Below are 22,953 nucleotides of genomic sequence, written 5' to 3' on the forward strand. Positions count from 1 at the left end.
TAGCCGTGTTTGAGTTAATGCCTAGGCTGCGATGATACTGCTTAATTTAGGGTTAAACGTGATGCACTGTCCTTTAAGGAGGAGCATTGCTCAACAGTTTCACTATGCAGGCCTGATTACTTAGTAAGGTATGATACAAACGACTATGCCCTTGAAGAAGAACTAAGAGACTGATAAAAAGGGAACATGCTGCCCCAGAAGGCGCCAAAGGCCAGATGATTGCCAAAGAAACATGAAGTCAGAAATACTGCAGGAACTAAGGGAAAGGTAAAGGCAGCAGGAGGAGATCACGACCGCCGCCTCAATTCAAGACTGGAAAGACTTGCTCTTGCCACCCCCCGCCACCTGCAAGGGCCATGCTTCCTAATTTACATAGCAAGCAAGGCTCATTGAAATATAACTGACCAATAGTAGGTGAGATGGTGACTACCAATGTGCCAATAAACGTAAATTTAGGCGGGTTTTTACTAATCATGTAACAGGATAAATACATTGTAGTTCTTTGGTGTGGTGCGCTAGCTTTGTGGAATGATCACCTCGCACCCACCTTTGCGCAAACATGAAAATAAGGATCTCGGCTCTGCGTGTAAGATTGGCTTATTGTGCACCGGGTATCGAACCCCGCTTATGGGACAACAGGCACACCTACCCTGCCCATCCCGCTGTGATGGCAGCCAGCACCCAGCTGACCCCCCGCCATTCTCCAAAGCCCCTCGTAACCCTGCTTCAATTTACTCTCATCTCCTCGCAAGCTCTGATCGCATTTATCAGATTTCTAACCCCCCACATTCAGCAATTATCTTGATCTGTTTGATTATAATCCCAATTAGGATCAACCGGAGGCCAGGCAGTCCCATTTCCTCCTGGCTGTAGGGTTAATTCCGCATCCTTTACAATTATCTTATCTTTCTCGTCTGGACGGAACAACTCTCTCAATAGCAGGTTAACATCGACCCAGGATGGATTATATCCCAAACAAATATTAGAAAATAACGACACACATCGACCCACATCTTCCCTTAACCTGCGCATCATCTTCCCCACACAACCAAAGCCCCGGGGTTCCAGGGTGATGGGTGTACGCATGTAACACACTGGAGGTGGGGGTGGAACGTTTCACACACAGACACACGTCCCCCCAGCTGCACTGCAAGAGCATTAAGGATAACATTAAGACACCACAGGGTGAAGCCCAACAGAAGCAGTGGGGACAGCAGAGGCAACGGGGGACGGGACATCAACAAGCAGTACAGCGGGAGGAGTATAGGGTGGTGCAGAGACCGACTCTGCCAGCTGTTCTACAGCAGATGTAGTCAGGCAACCACTTGCAGGTCCGCGACCAACTCCTCCGGTCCACCCCGAGAGCCAAACGCATGGCCTCACGCTGGCTGCAGTGTCTTTCTTCAGGAAGCACACAATATTAAAATCTCACTTTAATGTGGTGGTTTTTTTTCTAAAAGGCAACTCCAGCAACATTTTACTCCCAGATGTGCAAACCCTCCAACACACGTACCCGGGGTGATACGCTCCCAGCAAGTTTTCCTGTCTGCAAACTGCAGCCGGTTCTTTAAGGAACAGCCTGGTTCTGCCTCGAATCGGCCTTTCTGCTTTGGGATTACACTTTTTCGATCATGACAACTTCCAACACGTACAGCGAGCAGTTTACTACGACGCAAGATGAACGGGTGAAGGCGTTCGCTTGTCAGTTATCACTCGCTTCTGTTGGAGCACTCCTATTAACGCTGACACAGCTCGCGGCTTAAGTAACAAGTCCAAGCCTGGGCAAGGCCTGTCCGTGCCGGCGGCGCTCAGAGCCCCCTGTCCGGCGGGGCTGAGCATCTCCTGCAGCACCAGGTGCAGCAGGTGGTTCTGCTCGGCGCTGAGCAGCGGCCACAGCTCGGCCTGCAGGGCCTTCAGCGCCTCCGCGTCCTTCTCCTGGCACGCCAGCACGGCCGACTGCAACAGCAGGAAGAGCTCGGCCGGCAGGTAGCTCGCCGCCGGCGGCAGCCCGCCGCCGGCCCCGGGGCCGCCCCCGGGCCCAGGCCCCGGCCCCGCGCCGCCCTCCGGCGCCTCCCAGCAGTACTGCTCCAGCGTCCGGGCGTGCTCGGGCAGCAGCTTGGCGGGGCGGCGGCTGCAGCAGCAGCAGCAGCAACACCCGCGACACCTCGCAGCGCGCCAGCACGTCCAGGAAGGCGCCGCCGGGCGCGGGCGCGGCCCCGCCGCCGCCCAGCCCCAGCCCGGCCCCGGCCAGCGCCTGCGCCCGCGTCAGCGCCGCCAGCGCGCCGGCGTAGTCGCGGCCCAGCAGCAGGCAGGAGGCGCGCTCGGCCAGGCAGCGCAGCGCCTCCAGGGGCAGCCGCGCCGCCGCCAGCAGCTCGGCCGCCCGCTGCAGCGGCGCGGCGGCGCGGGCGGGCCGGCCCGTGTCGCGCAGCGCCGCCGCCAGCTCCTGGCACAGCCCGGCCGCCAGCGCCGGCTGCCCCCCGCTCCAGGTGCAGGCGGGCGGCGAAGGCGCCGCAGCTCTGCGCCGCCGCCACGTGCTCGCCGAAGCCGCCGCGCAGCCCCAGGCGCTGCCGCAGGTCCCGCTCCTGGCGCAGGAAGAGCCGCGCCGCCTCGGCCAGGGCGGCCGCCTCGGCGGGCCCGTGGAAGAGGCTCTGGGCGCAGCGCGCCACGGCCAGCTGGCACCAGGCCGCGTAGGGCAGGCTCTCCTGGGCGCGCAGCTCCCGCGCCAGCGCCGCGAACTGCTCCGCCGCCTCCGCCACGTTCGGCTTCCGCAGGAACCGCCGCCGCAGCTTGGCCGACACCAGCCGGTACCGCGACAGGAAGTCCCCGTCGCCGCCGAGGCCCGGCCCGGCGCCGCCCGCCCCCGCCGGGGCCGGGGCCGGAGCTGGAGCTGCCCGCCGCCGACAGCATCGCGCGCCGCCCGGAACTGACGCGCGCCGCTCCGCGCCGCGCCGCTCCGCCTCGCGCGCCGCCGGCCCATCGGCGCCCGCTCCGGGGTCACGCGGACGGCGGGGCGGGGGCGGGGCTATTACAGACAGAGACTGGATCTCGGCGGCGCCCCGCCCACGGGGGGCGTGCTCATATGTGGCGTGCCCCGCGCCCGTCGCGGGGCGTGGCGGCAGTGTGCTCTTCTGCGGCTGGGGCGGCCCCGGGATAGCCGCAGTGTAGGGAGGCAAGGGCTCTGGGATTAAGCCGGCAGCAGCCACGTTCAGACAGGAAGAGTTCACCCGAATGGTACTAGGTGGGTGAGACTCTGGGCCAAAGGCTTTGTGGGGACAGGAATTTTACATGAGTTCAAAGGGTGACAGATAAACATTTGGATGAGAAAGCTGTTGGGGTTCATAAATAGATAAATCACATCTGACTCTGGAAATCACCAGCACTGAAAATATTTGGTCCCAGAGCATGTAAGTGGGTGGGGGAACTATCACGTGCTCACCTGCTTCTTGCTTTTCCCTGAGCATCTGCTTACAGAACTGCCAGGGGCAAGGTCCTGTGGTGGGCAGGCCCTTGGTCTGGCTGAGAGAGGGTGTTCTTACACTCCTATATATATGAGCACATATGCGAGCTGAGGTGACATGGCTGGGGAGCCCTGCGGGGTCCTTTGCAGCCAGACTTCCTTTCTGCTCTTCCCCCACTCCTGAATATCATATTGCACAGGCTTGGTGCGGGGCAGCACTCAGCTTTCAGCTCGTCCCAAAAAAGTGCAGAGCAGCTGTGTGGTTGCTGTGACGTGTAGGCATTTTCCTACACCATCCTACTGATGTCCCATGAGTACGCTGGTAAAAGGTTAGTACCAAAGGACAACATGGGTGTCAATGCCTGAAACTGAAGTTCAAGTTCAGTACTTCATTTTGATGCTCAGAGTTCAATTCCTGTAATAAAAAAACCCAAACAGAATTATAAGAAAAACCTACTCTGACCTATGCTCTTAGCTCACAAAACGTACTGCAAAGCTGGCAAGTGAAACTGAAGTGTGATTGATAACGTAGCTCATCCCTCTGTGAGTCTTCAGAATGAGTAAAAAATTCTCCAAGCAAGTGATGATGGTGCAGCATAACAATGCTCACAAAACACCAGCTCACAACAGCTGCGGAGACCACAATCTGCCAGTGTCTCACTGTGGTGCGAGACAGCCTGCGAGCTGCGGGTCACTGTGCTTCCTGTGCTTGAAGCCAAGCACGGGCAGTAGCCACACATCCTCAGGACTACAGACCTTATTCCTGCTCCCAGTCCTAGCAGGTCCCTCTGCTCTGCCAAACTCTACTGGGGACTGGGCTGCACAGCCAGGCTGGTGCCAACCCAGTGGTACCAGCCAGTCTAATGGAAGACGTCCCTCCCTGCAAACCTGGCCCCACTTCTCTCCTTTACGCCCTCGTGGCTCCCACCCAGGGTGGTAGGGACCGAGAGCTCACTCCTCCCAGCTCGGTCCCTGGGCCCTTTCAGGAACTGGGTTGCTACAGAAGGGCTGGGCAGGAACACGGGGGACGCAAGTGTGGCGGTGTGCTTATCCATATGGATATGTTTGAAAGTGGCTGACACCAGCCAACTGGTGCTGTAGAAATGCCCTTTCAAATCTCCTGGCCTTTCTCGGTTTACAGTTACTTCTCTGCCTGCCAGCTGGAAGGTCTGCTTAGGTGCATCTCTCCTAATATCATATTGCATTACTCAGCAAGGGCTAGAGGTCAAGCTGATACAGCACAAGATGCTGGGACGAGCTGGAGAAATCAGGAGTTTGACAGCCTCTGACCTCCATTCTTCAGGTTTTAAGATTTCCACGGCCGGAACAAACCCTCCTCCCTTACTCATTTCCTACACTGGCCCTGCAGGGAAGCCATGGTTTCTCTCTGGAGGGAAGCAGCACCTGGAGCTCACCCAGGGCAGGGATGCTGTCGGGGCACAGGTTGTCCGAGGAGCACAGCCAAGGTGTTTCAAATCAAGCCACATGCACCAGCTGGTAAAGCAACCTGTGGATCTGGATTTCATTCCTGTTTCCCAGAGCCACTAAGTCGGTATGTGATAGTGCACTGTGTGGAACAGAGGATGGCAGGTGACCCAGCCCATCCCCAGGTCTGGCTTAGGCTTCAGGGTCAAGCCTGAGGCTGCTGATACTGGGAAGGCAGGCTGGGGGGCTCCTGCTGAGGGGAGACAGATGAGCAGCAGATTTCTGCTGGCCTGGGAAGTGGCATTGCTGCAGGAGGGCAGCTGGTGCTGACACAAGCCCCAGCAGCACAGCGCCTGCCTGCAGGCTTCCTGTGCAAGTCCCTGCCAAGGGTTAAGAGCACAGGCAGGTACAGGCAGGGGTTTCTCTCCAGCCTGCATGACTGGTGACTTGTCCTATTTTTGAGGGGTCTGAACGTGTCTGGACCTAAAGTCTCTCCCAGGGCATCTGCAGGGGTGGGAAGCAGGAGGGTAGGATGTAGACACCTTTCCCCAAGGGGCTCAGACCCCTGTAGCCCTCACGAGCTGCCTGGCAGTCCCCATGCTGTGGTCACAGCAGGGATTTCTGGTGCAGAGGGCTCTGCGCTGCCCGCGCTACTGACAGACGTTTCGCACTGCTGACATTCAGACGTATGTGGCCAGAGGGACTGACTCACTCCTTGAGACCTGCTTCATTTACTGCTTTTTGGGAGTCACCCTGGAACATGAGTAGCAGATGAAGAGATGCTGAGTTCAGGTCCCTCCAGGGGGCACGAGGAGCTGCCTGTGTGGCTGGAGACAGGTGTATTTGTGGAAGAGGGGCTGCAGGACTTGCCATGGGGCTGGGAGGATGCTGGGCTCGACACTGAGCTCTGCCCAGCCACCTCGGCTGTTGTTGCCTCCCCTTGCTTGCGTGTACAGCAGTGCTGACAGCACAGAGGGTGCTGCCCCATCCGTGGTCAGGACAGCTGTGTACAGCTCCGTTTGCTCTCTCAGCCCCGGCCAGACCCTGCAGCAGCAGGCGGTGGTGAGCAGCATACAAAAGGATTTCTCCTTTCCACTGCCACCACCTGCCTACTCCTCCCCTGCCTGCTGGGGCTATTTGCATCTGTGTGGGCGCACCTCACGCTGCTCTACGAGCTAAATTGGGTAATGTGGAAACCGTCTGCAGAACGATCTGCTCCACACAAGTGGCTGTTGTGCTTTCAGTCTGGAATGAGGGCTGGGGGACAAGCCACCTGTCTCCTCTCTGTGCAATTCCCACGCCCAGAGGAGCTGTCCTGGCAGCTCTGGTCTGTCTCCACACCACCCCAGCCAGACACTTGGTGCAGGCAATGCTGGGAATATCATTTGGGCAGGGCTGAAGCCAGTGCAGGACCAGGCCAAAGGTCTCCAAGAAAGTAGATGCTTCAAGGACTTCCAGCTGAACTGCTTCCACCTCGGCATGGGCAAAAGCTGGGAGAACTCCCCTCCTTCTGCCCGCATAGACCCACGCTCGCAGCCCCGACACCCATGGGGTAGCTGGGAGTAGCAGCGCACCGCTGTGCCCCACCTCCCTGTGGCTGAGCTCTCCCCTAAGTGCGTGGCATCCCCTGTGGTCCCCAAGTGCAGTGGATGATGCAGCATGGGGTGCTTTCATGAGGCATATCAGGTTTGGCTTGCAGATTGACCCATGCTGGTGCGAATGAGCTGATTTGGAGAGAGTAGCACTCTGGGCTGGACCACTGCTCTCTCCAAATTGGCTCACTAACATGAGGTGCTGCTGTGGCCAGTGCTTGCTTGGGGAATTGGGTGCATGGGGTGCATTGAAGAGCCTGCATCAGGCATAAAGATGCCTGCATAAACCCCTGCAAAATGCACCCCTTCTCCAGGGCCAGAAGGGGAAAAACCCACCAAGCCCACATGGGAGGAGCAGGGAAACCACAGAGGATGTTTGTCACGGTGAGAGCTGTCGTCACCAGCCAAGGGGTTATCGGGGCCCAGTGAGAGCAGGAACCACTGTCACAGCAGAGGAAGGAGCAGAGGAGAGGTGCTGAGAGAGGTAGGTGACTCTGGGGTGGCTTTTCTTCTTGCTATGAGTCACTGGGATGTTTTTGTCATAGGGGTGAGTGTTGGGGGGAAGAGGGAGCGGGGGCTACTGAGGCCACCTAACTCAGGTGGGGGCTACAGCTGGTGGGAAAAGCGGGGCTGGGGCTGGGTGGGGAGAGCTGCAGGCTCAGCAGAAGGTGCCCAAGACAGGCAGGGACACCTGCCACATACATGGGCTCAAGCATGGCTGGAGTCACACACAGGCATGGGGACTGTGGCACAGCCGTGCACACTCAGGCAAACTGTCACAGCTCCATAGTAGTCACAAGTGTGCAGACACATGCAAAGCGTGTTTATCGCTCTACCGACTCTCACTTGCACGTGAAGGTCACGCTGCCATGCAATTGTACATGCATGCACATACCCACACAGAGCTGTACATACATGCATGCACCCCTGCACGACACACATGCAGCTCTCTATATGCTTGTATCGATAGTCAGTCTGTGCACACACGCAGTTCCTGCCCTTGCAGGGACCTGCACAGCCTCCCGAGGTAGGAGGCACTGTGGTGAGTGCGTATGCAGGTGCACATGGATGCTGCAAGGATCCAGCTTGAAGCAATGAGGTACCCGGTGGCATCACCCCCATGCAGCAAGGCAGAACTGTGAATTTGAGGCATTCAGCCCATGGTGTTTTTAAAGCACTGTGTGTTGCAAGCAGCAAATCCAGCTAGCTCTGCTGCCTTGTCCTAAAGCACCCAAGGCTGGCTCTGCCCTGCAGTCCATGCTGGGGAGGTATGAAGGGAGCAGAGCAGTCTGTTAGAGAAGTTGTGGCAAGTGGGAAGAAAGTTGGAGGGTTTTGCAGCTATGGGTCACTCGACATCATGGAAAGCAGGAAGGGGAGTGAAGCATTGTCACAACCTGGACTGGACAGACCAGGAAGTCATGTTGAATTTGGAATTCCCTCGGGCTAAATTAAGGTGAAACGACACCAAACAATCAGTTAAACATCTTATTCATGACAGAAGCAAACTGAACTTCGGAGGCATAAGGTTTCTCACAACAGGAATTGGCATGGAACTATCTCAGTAAACCAGGTAACCTGTGGTAACCATATACATCAATTTAGGGAAGAAGGAGATCCCTTCCGTTGAATCACGAGGTTCAGAGCAGACCAGCTTGCTTTCTAGACTCCTTCTCAGAGAAGGGCCATGGGCAGCTGGATTCATTCTTAGTCCCAGACTTGGTCAACAGTTTTATGTCTTAAAGGGATGAGGTGTAGGGATTATGGAAAAGGAAAAAGAAAGAGAGAATAAGACAGAGAGAGAAAAAGGAAGAGAGAAAGATTTCAACGGTCCTGGGTCCAGCATTGGTTCAGTCAGCCAAGGGGTCCAATTCCAGTGGACTTGCACACCTGGGGCTTCAGTTTGTGTCCTTTTATCATCCTTGCCCCTCCTTTGGGCGGGCATTCAAACTTATTAGGCCAATTAGGTGTCATTGTTAAAGAATTCTCAGTCATGGGTTTCTCTAGGTTTGCTTTATTAACAACTCAGAGTTGGGCCACCACCGCAGTGAATGGCAACCCACAAAATTTTCTCTCGATTTTATATACCCTTTAGGTAGTTCATTATCTCAGTCCAAAGTCTTTGTAATTTTCCAGTTGATCTCGGGATCCCATGTCGTTATCATTCATCATCATCTTATCTCATCAATTCTTGTCTCATTCAGTCTGGTCATCATCCTCTGGTTTTTGAAGTCCATCTTGGGTCAGTCATCTTCTCATCCCCCTTACCTTGAAGTCTGATACCTACACAATTCTGAGAAAACCTCTCTGGTTGTTCCATTAACTATTTCACCTTTATCTTTGTAAGCTCTACATATTTTAATCACTCCCCAGCTAAGCACCTGTATCTTGCTGATTTTTCATCTTTTGTTTGATCTGTCTCTACCGATTACCTTGACTGGGTTTTAAACCGGTCCTGGATTGGGGCTATACAGGGGGGCGGGCTGAAAACGCTGTTCATGGCCTGTTGAGCAGCTCTGTTCCAACAATAACCTTAACTCATTTTATATTAATTTCTAACAGTCTTATAGTCCTAAATTTCTAAAATCTTCTACAGTCATGAGCGGTTTGTGAGCCTTTGGGACTTGGGGTTTGTTTGGGGAGTAACTTCCCCTTCCATGCAGACGTGATCTTTTGTCATGCATGGTGAGCTGTCCTGCTCAGCATATCAGAACAGCATCTCAGAACACAGAGCAGTGCACCCTCCAGCATGCTCTCCCTGTCCTGTTGCTGATCAGCTTCTTTCCACCTGTGGTTCCTTGCTAGGCAGAGTTCATTTTTATGAAGAGTTCGTTGTTCGTAGTTAAGCAGAACTTGCCTCACCACAATGTTTGAGATATTAACTCTTTCAGTCTCTCACAAGCATGAGGGACTGGAAGGGGCCAGGCCTCCGATCCCTGTCCAGGGGAAACGGGAGCTTGTGGGCATGCAAAGTGTTTCTGGGGTCAGTCCCCAGCAGGGCTGGGGAGAGCTGGGCCACCACGGCTGCAGTGCCTCCATCCCTGACGTGGGCTTACTCTCTGCCTTCTGTCGCTGGCGGAGGAGCCCTGTGGCTTTGCACCATGGATGGAAAAGCACCTGTGGGTAAAGTCATGAGAAGAGGGCTGAGACCAAAACCATGCAGGCACACACATGCATGCAGCGCCCGGCGTCAGAGCTGCAGCCTAGCCACTGGGACCAGCAGCATGACTGCACCCCCCTGCACCATCACTGCTGGTGGAGAACTGCAGCCCTATGCCACTGTTCTGCACCTTGCAAATGTCAGGATCACAGGGGGAGAAGGGATGGACATGAGAAAGAGTTGGATGGGAGGGAAGAGTCTGGTGGAGGGGTCTTGCTCCTGAGTGAAGCCCGGGTATCTGACGTGAGAGCAGGGGAATGGCAATGAAGGAACAGCCAAGTGTGGGTTTGTTTTCCCAGCCTCAGAGAGGATGGTAGGGAGCTCTGACAGACCTCAGCAGTGTCCCTTAACAACATCAAGATACCCATATGTATCATGCTGCATGTTGTCTGAATTCATGTTTGCTATACCCATTGGGTTGCTCATGTACAAGCAAAAACGTGGTCCTCCCCTGCTGAGGAACCGCAGATTTTGCTCTTTAGTAGGGTGTGCTTACCTAGCACACAGCAGCCAACTTCCACCACTCCAGCCTCACATCCTTCCTTAGCAGAGGGTAGCACAGAACAGCACGAGAGAAGCCAGGAGAAAAGATGGTTACCACACCTGGGACAGCAGAGTGCTGCTGGCTGCCCAGACCAGCCTGTGGCAGCAGTGTGGTGGCCTGTCTTCTCACCAGTGTGGAACAGTAAGATTCTCTGTGCAGGCTTCCCTGAAGGCCTGAGCCCCACAGGAGAGAAGGCAGTGCTAAAAAGCCAGTGTGTGAGGCTGGCAGGCTCATGCTCTTAAGTCCCCAGTCTGGTTTTCCATGTGCTACGCAAGCTGGTGGCCTTCACGTAACAGTTTGGGGACCGTGAAGCTGTGTTTGCAGTGACCTGGGGCACCAGGGAACGACAGAGGTACCGCAGGGGTCTTCAATACCTACAAGTGACGGTATGTATGGAGCCAGCTCATGCAGATGTCTGCTCCAACACCTCCTGCATTTTTCTTTCCAGTTCCGTGGCCCTGACGATGGATTCCCAGAGCACCCCCTTTCCTGCCAGCCAGCTCACAGAGCACAGACTCAGCAATTCCTGCTATCAGATCCAAGACGAGTTCCTCTCTGTGACGCTCCCTGTGATGTACTCCCTCATCTTCATCATAGGGCTGCTCAGCAATGCCCTGGCCCTCTGGGTGTTCTCATGTGGTGTGCAGCGCAGGACCTCCATCACCGTGTACATGAAGAACCTGGCACTCTCTGACCTGCTGCTCTCCCTCTGCCTGCCGTTCCGCATCACCTTTCAAAGCAAGAGCGAGCCTCTGATCTTCTGCAACATCATCGGGGCCTTCTTCTACCTCAACATGTACGTCAGCATCACATTCCTCAGCCTGATCAGCCTCAACCGCTACCTGAAGATCATCTGGCCCCTGCAGAAATTTAGGATTCACACTATATCCTGTAGCACTATGGCCTCTGGGGTGGTTTGGTTGGTGCACACAGCATTCATGCTGCCTTTCTTTTTTGAGACAAGAGGAAAGGGGCCCTGTGACCACAAATGCTTCCACTTCAGGAGCAAAAGCACCACAGCAGCAGCTTTTAACATGGTTGCAGTAGCTACTTTCTTCATCCTGCTACTGCTCTTCCTCTACTTCTACAGCAAGATATTTGCCAAGCTCCACAGAGTGTCCTCAGTGAAAGCTCAGCAGCTGAACAAGAGGACCAGCATGAGAGCCATTGCCAAGACCTTCGTAGTCCTGATCATCTTTATTGTATGCTTCACTCCCTATCACATTGTCCGCATTCCTTACATCCTTGCGCAAGTGGGGGCCATTTCTACTCTGCCCTGGAAGCAGGGTCTCCACCTCGCTAATGAGCTTGTGCTCTGCATCTCGGCCCTCAACAGCTGCCTTGACCCAGTCATCTTCTTCTTCTTGTCCAGCAGCTTCCGGAGGGCTGTCCTCTGCACCATCCGGGGCAGGCTGAAGAGAGCTCTTCTAAGGAACCAAGGGGGGCTAAGCCACAGCAGGTCTGTGACAGAGATATAGGCTTTCCAGTGGGCCCAAGGTCTCAGGCATGGGACCTTCTCATCAAGGATTTGCTCTGACTGCTGGTATTTACCAGCAAGACTTGCTGGGAAGATGGAGAAAGAAACTGGAACCACTTCATGTTTCTTCCACTGATATCACCAGGGCTTGAGCTTCCTTGAGGGGGGTAGATGAAGAGGAAAGGATAACTGGGACCTTACTTTTTCCTGCACCAGCTCTGCTGACACAGCTGAAGAACGTATTTCCCAGGAAGAATGAAGGCTGGAAGTGTCAAAGGAGAAACAGCCTTGGCCTAGGGTCTCCACCCAGCCTGGGGAAGGGCAGGTACAGAGCCCAGGACTGAGACAGGCTCCTTCAACGCGAGAAAGGGGAGCGATGGGAGGAATGAGAATCTGCTGTGAATGTTTCCTAAGTACCACATCATCTCCACACCAGAGAAAGCAGGAAAAGGGAAAGGGAGATGAAGAGTGCAGAAGCATTGGGAAGAGGGAGACACCCATCAGAGCATTACTTGGGGAGTGGGTGAGTATTTTGCTCCATGACGGAGCCCAGAAATGTGCACTGCAGGGTTTGGAGGACAGGCATGCCAGGAAACATTGCAAACCTGTAACCCCAAACCAGGATAATGATAACTTTTCCTCTCTTACCCAGAGTCTTTGTAACTCCAGGTTTTCTGTGTACTCAGACAGATAGCTCCAGGCCTTCTTTAGCAATTTTCCTTTGCTCATTTCACTGCCATGTTCAGCCAGGACCAGCAGCCGTGCCTGGCCATTGCACAGCACTTGTTTGGTGCTTGAACCGTGCCAAGAACATCCAACAAGGGGTCCAATGCCCAAAGGGAATGCACCACAGAAGGGCCTAGCAAGATTTTCTGCTTTTCTTCTTCTTTGGTGTCCATTCTCTTCCTGCAAAAGAGAACATTTCCCTGATTGTATTTTTTCCATTTTATATGCTCATCCGTTTGCTTATTTTAGAAGACTGCAGACTTGGAGACAGAGACTTAGCCATTCACACATCAGGCAAACACAGCCTGGGCTATGAGGAGGATTTTCACTCAGACTGTAAAGTGTTCTAGTAACTTTTTAGCTCAAACACTTGAATAATACTTGGGAGAATAAAATGTTTCATTAAAGACTGAATCCTCTGACCTTTGCAGTTAAGGTCTGAGCAACCCCAAACCTCACTGTAGTTCTGTTGAAGGAGCACCTTAAAAATCAGAGGATAAGACTCATTGTGCTTTTTCATCTCTGCTACTAAAACCGTTAAGACCAGGAGAGGGATATTTTTCTCTTTATCGGGGTTGGGGTAAACACTAAAAGCCAAGCTCTTCCTGTGGAAAGCTGCAAATAAAGGTCACAAAACTGTTCACATTTTCCGACTAGTGTTAACAAGAGTCAAAGCAGAAACACTATGTGGTTCAGAAGCCTCAGCATCGCAACACCACGGTATGTGCACCCTATACAGCCCTTCCCTTGTGGGAAGTCAAGTTTCCCGCCTCGTAAAGCGGAGTCCCCCGACACCTCCCTGCCTGTAGAGTAGCACAGAGGCTAGAAATCCTCACAAGCCCAGACCTGGCCAGCACCCCGCGCCCTGCTCCACAGCGGAGGTCCGTGCAGGACACAAAGGACCAGTGCAGGTTTCCCCTTTGGGGGAAACAAGACGGTGGTGGCAGTGAGAGGAGATGGGACCCCGAGTGCAGGTGGGGGGCCGGCAGGCAGGAGGAAGCAGGAGGCTAGCAGAGGAGCGGAGACAGCCCCCGGGCAGTAGGGGAAGCCACAGGGCGAAGGGGCTGACGCTCACTGCCGAGAGGCAGGTGCCCCACGCCATGTCTTTTCCTTGACGGAGAAAGGAGATCCTGCCGCTGCTCAACCCCGGCACAGAGGGAGGCGGGCTGGGCCGGATACTTCCCGGAGCTAGGGGCACCTCCCAGCACGGCTCCTCGCAGCGCAGCACGTCCTGGACTCACGCAGCTGGGCGCTGACCCCGGCCCCGGGAAACGAGCCTCGGGAGCGCGCCCGGAACGGGAAGGCATAGCACGAGGCCGGCCGGGGCCCGCCCAGGGAACGGCCGAGGGGGGGCCCGAGACACAAGGCGGGGCAGCCGTCCTCCGCCACGCCCCCAGCGGCCCGCACTGGGCCCGTCCGCGGGGCGGCCCTACGCGCCGTACCGTTCCGCTTCTTCACGGTCAGCTCCCAGCCCCCGCCCCGCCGTCCGCGTGACCCCGGAGCGGGCGCCGATGGGCCGGCGGCGCGCGAGGCGGAGCGGCGCGGCGCGGAGCGGCGCGCGTCAGTTCCGGGCGGCGCGCGATGCTGTCGGCGGCGGGCAGCTCCAGCTCCGGCCCCGGCCCCGGCGGGGCGGGCGGCGCCGGGCCGGGCCTCGGCGGCGACGGGGACTTCCTGTCGCGGTACCGGCTGGTGTCGGCCAAGCTGCGGCGGCGGTTCCTGCGGAAGCCGAACGTGGCGGAGGCGGCGGAGCAGTTCGCGGCGCTGGCGCGGGAGCTGCGCGCCCAGGAGAGCCTGCCCTACGCGGCCTGGTGCCAGCTGGCCGTGGCGCGCTGCGCCCAGAGCCTCTTCCACGGGCCCGCCGAGGCGGCCGCCCTGGCCGAGGCGGCGCGGCTCTTCCTGCGCCAGGAGCGGGACCTGCGGCAGCGCCTGGGGCTGCGCGGCGGCTTCGGCGAGCACGTGGCGGCGGCGCAGAGCTGCGGCGCCTTCGCCGCCCGCCTGCACCTGGAGCGGGGGCAGCCGGCGCTGGCGGCCGGGCTGTGCCTGGAGCTGGCGGCGGCGCTGCGCGACACGGGCCGGCCCGCCCGCGCCGCCGCGCCGCTGCAGCGGGCGGCCGAGCTGCTGGCGGCGGCGCGGCTGCCCCTGGAGGCGCTGCGCTGCCTGGCCGAGCGCGCCTCCTGCCTGCTGCTGGGCCGCGACTACGCCGGCGCGCTGGCGGCGCTGACGCGGGCGCAGGCGCTGGCCGGGGCCGGGCTGGGGCTGGGCGGCGGCGGGGCCGCGCCCGCGCCCGGCGGCGCCTTCCTGGACGTGCTGGCGCGCTGCGAGGTGTCGCGGGTGTTGCTGCTGCTGCTGCTGCAGCCGCCGCCCGCCAAGCTGCTGCCCGAGCACGCCCGGACGCTGGAGCAGTACTGCTGGGAGGCGCCGGAGGGCGGCGCGGGGCCGGGGCCTGGGCCCGGGGGCGGCCCCGGGGCCGGCGGCGGGCTGCCGCCGGCGGCGAGCTACCTGCCGGCCGAGCTCTTCCTGCTGTTGCAGTCGGCCGTGCTGGCGTGCCAGGAGAAGGACGCGGAGGCGCTGAAGGCCCTGCAGGCCGAGCTGTGGCCGCTGCTCAGCGCCGAGCAGAACCACCTGCTGCACCTGGTGCTGCAGGAGATGCTCAGCCCCGCCGGACAGGGGCTCTGAGCGCCGCCGGCACGGACAGGCCTTGCCCAGGCTTGGACTTGTTACTTAAGCCGCGAGCTGTGTCAGCGTTAATAGGAGTGCTCCAACAGAAGCGAGTGATAACTGACAAGCGAACGCCTTCACCCGCTCGTTCATCTTGCGTCGTAGTAAACTGCTCGCTGTACGTGTTGGAAGTTGTCATGATCGAAAAAGTGTAATCCCAAAGCAGAAAGGCCGATTCGAGGCAGAACCAGGCTGTTCCTTAAAGAACCGGCTGCAGTTTGCAGACAGGAAAACTTGCTGGGAGCGTATCACCCCGGGTACGTGTGTTGGAGGGTTTGCACATCTGGGAGTAAAATGTTGCTGGAGTTGCCTTTTAGAAAAAAAACCACCACATTAAAGTGAGATTTTAATATTGTGTGCTTCCTGAAGAAAGACACTGCAGCCAGCGTGAGGCCATGCGTTTGGCTCTCGGGGTGGACCGGAGGAGTTGGTCGCGGACCTGCAAGTGGTTGCCTGACTACATCTGCTGTAGAACAGCTGGCAGAGTCGGTCTCTGCACCACCCTATACTCCTCCCGCTGTACTGCTTGTTGATGTCCCGTCCCCCGTTGCCTCTGCTGTCCCCACTGCTTCTGTTGGGCTTCACCCTGTGGTGTCTTAATGTTATCCTTAATGCTCTTGCAGTGCAGCTGGGGGGACGTGTGTCTGTGTGTGAAACGTTCCACCCCCACCTCCAGTGTGTTACATGCGTACACCCATCACCCTGGAACCCCGGGGCTTTGGTTGTGTGGGGAAGATGATGCGCAGGTTAAGGGAAGATGTGGGTCGATGTGTGTCGTTATTTTCTAATATTTGTTTGGGATATAATCCATCCTGGGTCGATGTTAACCTGCTATTGAGAGAGTTGTTCCGTCCAGACGAGAAAGATAAGATAATTGTAAAGGATGCGGAATTAACCCTACAGCCAGGAGGAAATGGGACTGCCTGGCCTCCGGTTGATCCTAATTGGGATTATAATCAAACAGATCAAGATAATTGCTGAATGTGGGGGGTTAGAAATCTGATAAATGCGATCAGAGCTTGCGAGGAGATGAGAGTAAATTGAAGCAGGGTTACGAGGGGGCTTTGGAGAATGGCGGGGGGTCAGCTGGGTGCTGGCTGCCATCACAGCGGGATGGGCAGGGTAGGTGTGCCTGTTGTCCCATAAGCGGGGTTCGATACCCGGTGCACAATAAGCCAATCTTACACGCAGAGCCGAGATCCTTATTTTCATGTTTGCGCAAAGGTGGGTGCGAGGTGATCATTCCACAAAGCTAGCGCACCACACCAAAGAACTACAATGTATTTATCCTGTTACATGATTAGTAAAAACCCGCCTAAATTTACGTTTATTGGCACATTGGTAGTCACCATCTCACCTACTATTGGTCAGTTATATTTCAATGAGCCTTGCTTGCTATGTAAATTAGGAAGCATGGCCCTTGCAGGTGGCGGGGGGTGGCAAGAGCAAGTCTTTCCAGTCTTGAATTGAGGCGGCGGTCGTGATCTCCTCCTGCTGCCTTTACCTTTCCCTTAGTTCCTGCAGTATTTCTGACTTCATGTTTCTTTGGCAATCATCTGGCCTTTGGCGCCTTCTGGGGCAGCATGTTCCCTTTTTATCAGTCTCTTAGTTCTTCTTCAAGGGCATAGTCGTTTGTATCATACCTTACTAAGTAATCAGGCCTGCATAGTGAAACTGTTGAGCAATGCTCCTCCTTAAAGGACAGTGCATCACGTTTAACCCTAAATTAAGCAGTATCATCGCAGCCTAGGCATTAACTCAAACACGGCTACCCCCCCCCCCCCCCCCCCCCCCGCCCAGTGTTTGAGACTGTAAAAGAGGAACCTCAGTGTGGTTTCTCTTATATCGGTCTCACCTCAAGTTATTTTCCCATAAACCTTAGATCCAATAGTAGAACAGCCTTTAACAACACAAGATATTAGTGCGTAAATACATGCAAAAGCTATTAAAGCAATTGTTACATGGCTCAATAACCTTTTTACCCGTAAACTTAAATGGGGGAAATGAGTACAGATCCAACAATTGGACTTGTTTGCCATTTATCTTGGTTTTTGCATCAAAGTAAAATGCCAGTTCTGCTCCTGTGGATTTCCTGGTTCCCCACAGAACACCCTGGCATCTTTTAACTTTATCCATAGGCAACAGAGGAGTATTACCCCCCCCCCCTTAGTTCCTTCATGTTTTTTTCTTAAAGAAATCTGTCTGTCTACATAATTTACATTCACAAAGGTATGAAAATAGTTATCAAAATGCAATACAATGTTACTAGGCCTTGTATACAGTCTAACTCAATATATGACTTGTTCAGAGTCCCAGCCACAGTTCACTGGGATCGAGAGAGCTTCAGCTTCGGTGGTCCCACCTTTACAGAGATCCATTCCTTCTGCAGAGCTTTCTTCACGCAGGTATAGTGTACCCACGAATCTGTGCCCTTTACTTTCACAGCGGTGTAAGTAATAAGTAGCACCAGGTAAGGTCCTTTCCGCCTTTCTTTCAAAGGCTCATCTTTCTAGGTACGGATGTAAACTTCATCTGCGGGTTAAAATTTGTGCACCGGCGAGTCTAAAGGTGAAGGAGCTCGCTGGTTAGGGTACCCGTGCAAGGAAGATAAAAGTCTGCGACAAGGATAATAATTGATAACCGTTTCCTCTCCCTTCAGGTGCATTTGGTCCCCTTTTCCTGTCATCCAGTTTACAGGATATGGTTTCCCATACAGAATTTCAAAAGGACTCACTCCTCCTCTTACTCTAGGAGTGATCCGAATTCTCATTAATGCTGTAGGTAGGACATCTACCCACTTCATTTGTGTTTGTGATGGGTTAACGCTGGCTGGACGCCAGGTGCCCACCAAAGCCGTTCTATCACTCCCCCTCCTCAGCTGGACAGGGGAGAGAAAATATAACAAAGAGCTTGTGGGTCGAGATAAGGACAGGGGAGATCACTCACCAATTACCGTCACGGGCAATACAGACTCAGCTTGGGGAAAATTAACTCAATTTATTACAAATCAACCGGAGTAGGGTAATGAGAAGTAAAACCAAATCTCAGAACACCTTCCCTCCACCCCTTCCTTCTTCCTGGGCACAACTTCACTCCCGGATTCTCTACCAACCCCCCAGCGGCACAGGGGGATGGGGATGCGGTTTACGGTCAGTTCATCACACGTTATTTTCTGCCGCTTCATCCTCCTCAGGGGGGAGGACTCGTCACACTCTTCCCCTGCTCCAGCGTGGGGTCCCACCCACGGGAGACAGTCCTCCACGAACTTCTCCAACGTGGGTCCTTCCCACGGGCTGCAGTTCTTCATGAACTGCTCCAGCATGGGTCCTTTCCACGGTGTGCAGTCCTTCAGGCACAGACTGCTCCAGCGTGGGTCCCCCACGGGGTCAGAAGTCCTGCCAGAAAACCTGTTCCGTGGGCTCCTCTCTCCACAGATACGCAGGTCCTGCCAGGAGCCTGCTCCAGCGCGGGGTTCCCATGGGGTCACAGCCTCCTTCAGGAACCCACCTGCTCCGGCGTGGGGTCCTCCCCGGGCTGCAGGTGGATATCTGCTCCACCGTGGACCTCCATGGACTGCAGGGGGACAGCCTGCCTCACCATGGTCTTCACCACAGGCTGCAGGGGAATCTCTGCTCCGGCGCCTGGAGCACCTCCTCCCCCTCCTTCTTCACTGACCTTGGTGTCCGCAGGGTTGTTTCTCTTACATGTTCTCACTCCTCTCTCCGGCTGCCGTTTTCCTCCGTCCCAACTTTTTTTCCTTCTTAAAAATGTTATCACAGAGGCGTTACCACTATCGCTGATTGGCTCGGCCTTGGCCGGCGGCGGGTCCGTCTTAGAGCCGTCTGGTATGGGCGCTCTCTGGAACACAGGGGAAGCTTCCAGCAGCTTCTTACAGAAGCCACCCCTGTAACCCCCCCCGCTACCAAAACCTTGCCACACAAAGCCAATACAGTGTTTCCTGACACAACTTTGAGATTTGTCTCTTTAGGGTCCAATTCATCCTTTTTACCTTCCCACTTGATTGGTGTCTCTAAGGTGTATGTAGATCCTGTTGTATTTGTAGGAACTTGGCGACCCCCGAACTACTTCAGCTATAAAGTGAGGCCCGCTGTCTGATGACATCCTTTGTGGAATGCTGAATCTCGGAATTGCTTCTTTGAGCAAGATTCTAACTCCTTCTCTAGATTTGTTGGTATGGCGCGGGAAGGCTTCAGGCCACCCAGAAAAAGTGTCTGCCAAAACCAAAAGATACTTAAACTGATTACATTTTGGTAATTCAGAAAAATCTATTTGCCAGTATTCCCCCGGGGTTCGGCCTTGTCTTGCTTCTCCGAAAGGAGGCTTTCTTTGAATTTTTGGATTATTCTTGCAATACCGCTGACCTTGTCGTACAATTATATCGGCTAATTTTTGCATTTTTGTTCCTACAGCATATCTTTTAACGCTCGCAACCAAAGCATCTGCTCCCATATGGGATGCATTGTGGGTTTTCCTCAGTATTTCTCTTACCGCTGGGGTGGTGCTCAATACCTGCCCGTCTTTAGTTGCCCACCAACCTTCCTCTGATTTGGTACATTCCAAATATTTGGCAAGCCGATCCTCTTCTTCAGAATATTCCGGAGGTTCCCATTGAACTTCTCTTGGTGGGATCAATGCCCCAGTCAGTGATGCCCTTTCTGCAACTCTTTTAGCCGTTCCATCTGCCTTTCGATGTCCTTTGACTATCTTGGTTTGCCCTTTCTGGTGAGCTTTGCAATGTACAGTTGCAACTTCTTTTGGTCCGAGAACAGCTTGCAGCCGTTTTAAAATCTCTGGTCCGTATTTGATAGGGGTTCCTTGAGAGGATAACAGTCCACGCTCTTTCCAAATGGCTCCATGTGCGTGGACCGCTCCCAATGTCTATTTGGAGTCTGTGTGTATGTTTACCTTTTCATCTTTGGATAGCTCTAGAGCTCGAGTTAGAGCTATCATTTCTGCTTTCTGAGCGGAGGTATTGGGGTGGCAATGCTCGTGCTTCAGCTTCCTCTTGTAGGGTTATCACGGCATACCCAGCTTTCTGTTCTCCATTCACCGTGAAGCTACTTCCACCTGTAAAAAGTTCAATTTCTGGTTTGATTAATGTTGTTACATCTTTCAAATCAGGTCGGCTAGAGCATACCTGCTCCATAACCTGCAGGCAGTCATGTTCCAGCTCTCCCTTTTTGTCTATGGGCATTAGAAGTGGCAGGATTCAAGGTCAAAGACATTTTTAAAGTGACATCGTCCTGTTTGATCAGCACCAGCTGACCTTGGGCTAACCTGCTAGGAGAGATCCAGTGGTCCCCCTTTTGTTCAAGTACAGCTATCACTGCATGTGGTACAAAAACTGTGATAAGGCTGCCCCAAGGTTAATTTCCGGGCTTTAACTAACAGCACCACTGCAACCACAGCTCTCAAACATGCAGGCCATCCTTCGCTTGCTTTGTCTCACTGCTTGGAGAAGTAAGCTACTGGTCTTTTCCAGTCTCCCAGAGTCTGAGTCAGGACTCCCAGTGCTATGTGTTGCCTCTCGTGCACGTATAACGTAAAGGGCTTGCTTAAGTCCAGCAGACCCAGAGCAGGGGCTCTCATTAGTTCAGGTTTAATGGACTCGAATCCTTTCCGGCACTCTGGTGTCCATTCCAAAGTTTCTCCAGGCCCCTTCATAGCCACGTATAATGGTTTGGCAGTCGGGCTGAAATTTGGTATCCAGAGTCTACAGCATTCCAGCCGTTCCCAAGAACCCTTGTCGTTCTCTCTTAGACCGGGGCGGGGGAGGTATTTGACAAGTAGCTGCTTTTCTTTCTGCGCCTAGTTCCCTCTTTCCCTGAGATAGCTCAAGTCCCAAGTAAGTTACAGTGGTCTGTATTATTTGAGCCTTTTTCTGAGATACTCGATATCCAGCCAGTCCCAAGAAATTTCAGCAACTCTATAGTTGCAATTTTACATTCTTGTTCAGTCTTTGCCCCAAGTAGGGAGTCATCTACATGCTGTAGGAAAGTAATGGCCAATTTTCTGATTCCTTGGCAAGTACGTGACCAAACAGTGTCGGGCTATTCTTGAATCCTGGTGGCAGCACGGTCCAGCAGAATTGTATTTTCCTCCCTGTGGTAGGACTCTCCCACTCAAAGGCGAGTATCTTCTGGCTTTCTTCTTCCAAGGGGCATCTTTTGGATCTAACACTGTAAAATACACGCTATCTTCTGGTATTGCCGACAACAAGGTATAAGGATTTGGGACAGCTGGGTGTACGTCAACTGTGACTTTCTCCCAAGTCTTGTGCCAACGGATACTCTTGAGTTCGAGGTTCCTTAGCTGCTAAGATGGGGGTGTTACACTCTGACTGACATTCCCGCCGCAGTCCATACTGCACAGAAGTATGAATCAATGGTTCTAAGCCCACTCTGGCCTCTTAACTTCATAGGATACTGTTTTTTTCCTTACCGGTTGAGCTCCCAATTTTAATTCAGCTTTTACCGGAGTAGCGTTTTTGTCTCATCCAGGTTTCTTGGAGGCCTATGCCAGGGGTATTACAGCATCCAAAATTTCCTCTGAGATTCTAGTCCCCTCTTGTTTCTTTTCAGTCAATAGACACAATTGGGCTCCCCATGCTGTTTCTTCAGGCACGTGTAGCTGAATAGACTTACCAGAAAATGTTAGTTGCGCTTTCAGTTTACACAATAGATCACGTCCCAGTATCACCACAGCCTAGGCATTAACTCAAACAGGCCAGCCCATCAACAGCCAGCGATTGGCTTGTGGATTCCCACGGCACCCCATCAGAGTCAGGTAGTCTCTGCTCACACCTACGAGGTGTGGCCTGGGGCAGCTCTGAGGAGAGCTCCGCCGGCAGCACCAGGGGAGGGTCGTGGTGGGGACCCCAGGGCCCTGCCATGAGGCAGGGTGGTTGTGCGAGGAACGGCTGCTGTGAGCCACCCAGCTCCTTGCCCGCCCTCGGGTGCACTGGGCTGGCTGTGGTGCACGCAGACGCTCCCCTCCACGGCCTGTGTCCGGAGGAAGCAGGGACACATGCTGCGGATCAGCCCGGTGGCGTGACCTGCCTGGGAACCCACACCCAGCGGAGATGAGAAGCTGGTGTCTCAAGTGACAGAGGGCTGAAAAAGCCTCATGCAAGTGCCGGGCTCCACGCTGCTGTACAAGGAGCCTTTGCAGTGGCCCTGGCAGTGATTACATTACAGCACCAAGCAGGAGATGCAATCACCCTTTGGCTTGATTGCATTCTGACCATCACCAGGCACAGATGTGAGGAGGGGCTGCCTGGCAAGTGGGGCCTGAAGAGAGGAATTGGAGCCATAAGCTTCTCAAAGGGGAGCATGCCTGCCTGAGGCAGGGTAGCCTTCAGCCTGGGAGGCCAAAACCTGCCACCTTGGGCCCTTCTCAAGGCAACCTTCCTCAGCTCCAAGGCAACTACATCTCTCCTGAGCGCAGTGGCCAATGCTGCACAAGGACAGCTGGCTGCAGTCTCTGGACCAGCAGTGCAGAGGAGCATCCCGGGCATGGTGAAGGGCCTGGTGGCAGAGAGAACAGAGCCGAGACATCAGCTCAGCCCCAAACAGCAGCTGGACTGTAGACAGAGACCTGCACGCACTCGCTGAGGAACTGGCCCGGTCCCCCTTGCTGATGCCCTTGGAGAAGGGCAGACACCTGCACCCTCTGCCCATGGCTACCACTGCAGACCAGGCTGGGCCTGACCAGCTGAAGCTTAAATACCCATCAGGGTGAGGGGCTGACAGGGACTGGTCAAGAGCAGGGGGTTTTGGCAACACAAAGTTGGTGAGGACCACAGGCCCACCCAGGAGCTGGCTCAGATGCAGGTGT

At 54.8% G+C, this 22,953-nt stretch overlaps 3 protein-coding genes across 3 annotated transcripts; 2 read left to right on the forward strand and 1 right to left on the reverse strand.

Annotated features, from left to right (window-relative positions):
* Positions 1 to 1,420: 1,420 nt before the first annotated feature.
* LOC128154052 (40-kDa huntingtin-associated protein-like) lies at positions 1,421 to 4,197 on the reverse strand. Its single transcript, XM_052814109.1, is given in 4 exon segments — positions 1,421 to 2,118; positions 2,120 to 2,476; positions 2,478 to 3,262; positions 4,119 to 4,197. Coding segments are annotated over 4 exon segments (1,674 nt in total). The 3' UTR covers positions 1,421 to 1,665.
* A 6,279-nt stretch (positions 4,198 to 10,476) lies between these two features.
* Positions 10,477 to 12,373, forward strand: LOC128153894 (probable G-protein coupled receptor 34). Its single transcript, XM_052813810.1, has one exon. The coding sequence runs from the start codon at positions 10,568 to 10,570 to the stop codon at positions 11,651 to 11,653; it is 1,086 nt and encodes a 361-aa protein (XP_052669770.1). The 5' UTR covers positions 10,477 to 10,567; the 3' UTR covers positions 11,654 to 12,373.
* Positions 12,374 to 13,937: 1,564 nt separating this feature from the next.
* LOC128153978 (40-kDa huntingtin-associated protein-like) lies at positions 13,938 to 15,446 on the forward strand. Its single transcript, XM_052813976.1, has one exon. The coding sequence runs from the start codon at positions 13,960 to 13,962 to the stop codon at positions 15,052 to 15,054; it is 1,095 nt and encodes a 364-aa protein (XP_052669936.1). The 5' UTR covers positions 13,938 to 13,959; the 3' UTR covers positions 15,055 to 15,446.
* The last annotated feature ends 7,507 nt before the right edge of the window (positions 15,447 to 22,953 follow it).

This window comes from Harpia harpyja, chromosome 18 (assembly GCF_026419915.1).
Source record: "Harpia harpyja isolate bHarHar1 chromosome 18, bHarHar1 primary haplotype, whole genome shotgun sequence".
Taxonomy (NCBI): Eukaryota; Metazoa; Chordata; class Aves; order Accipitriformes; family Accipitridae; genus Harpia; species Harpia harpyja.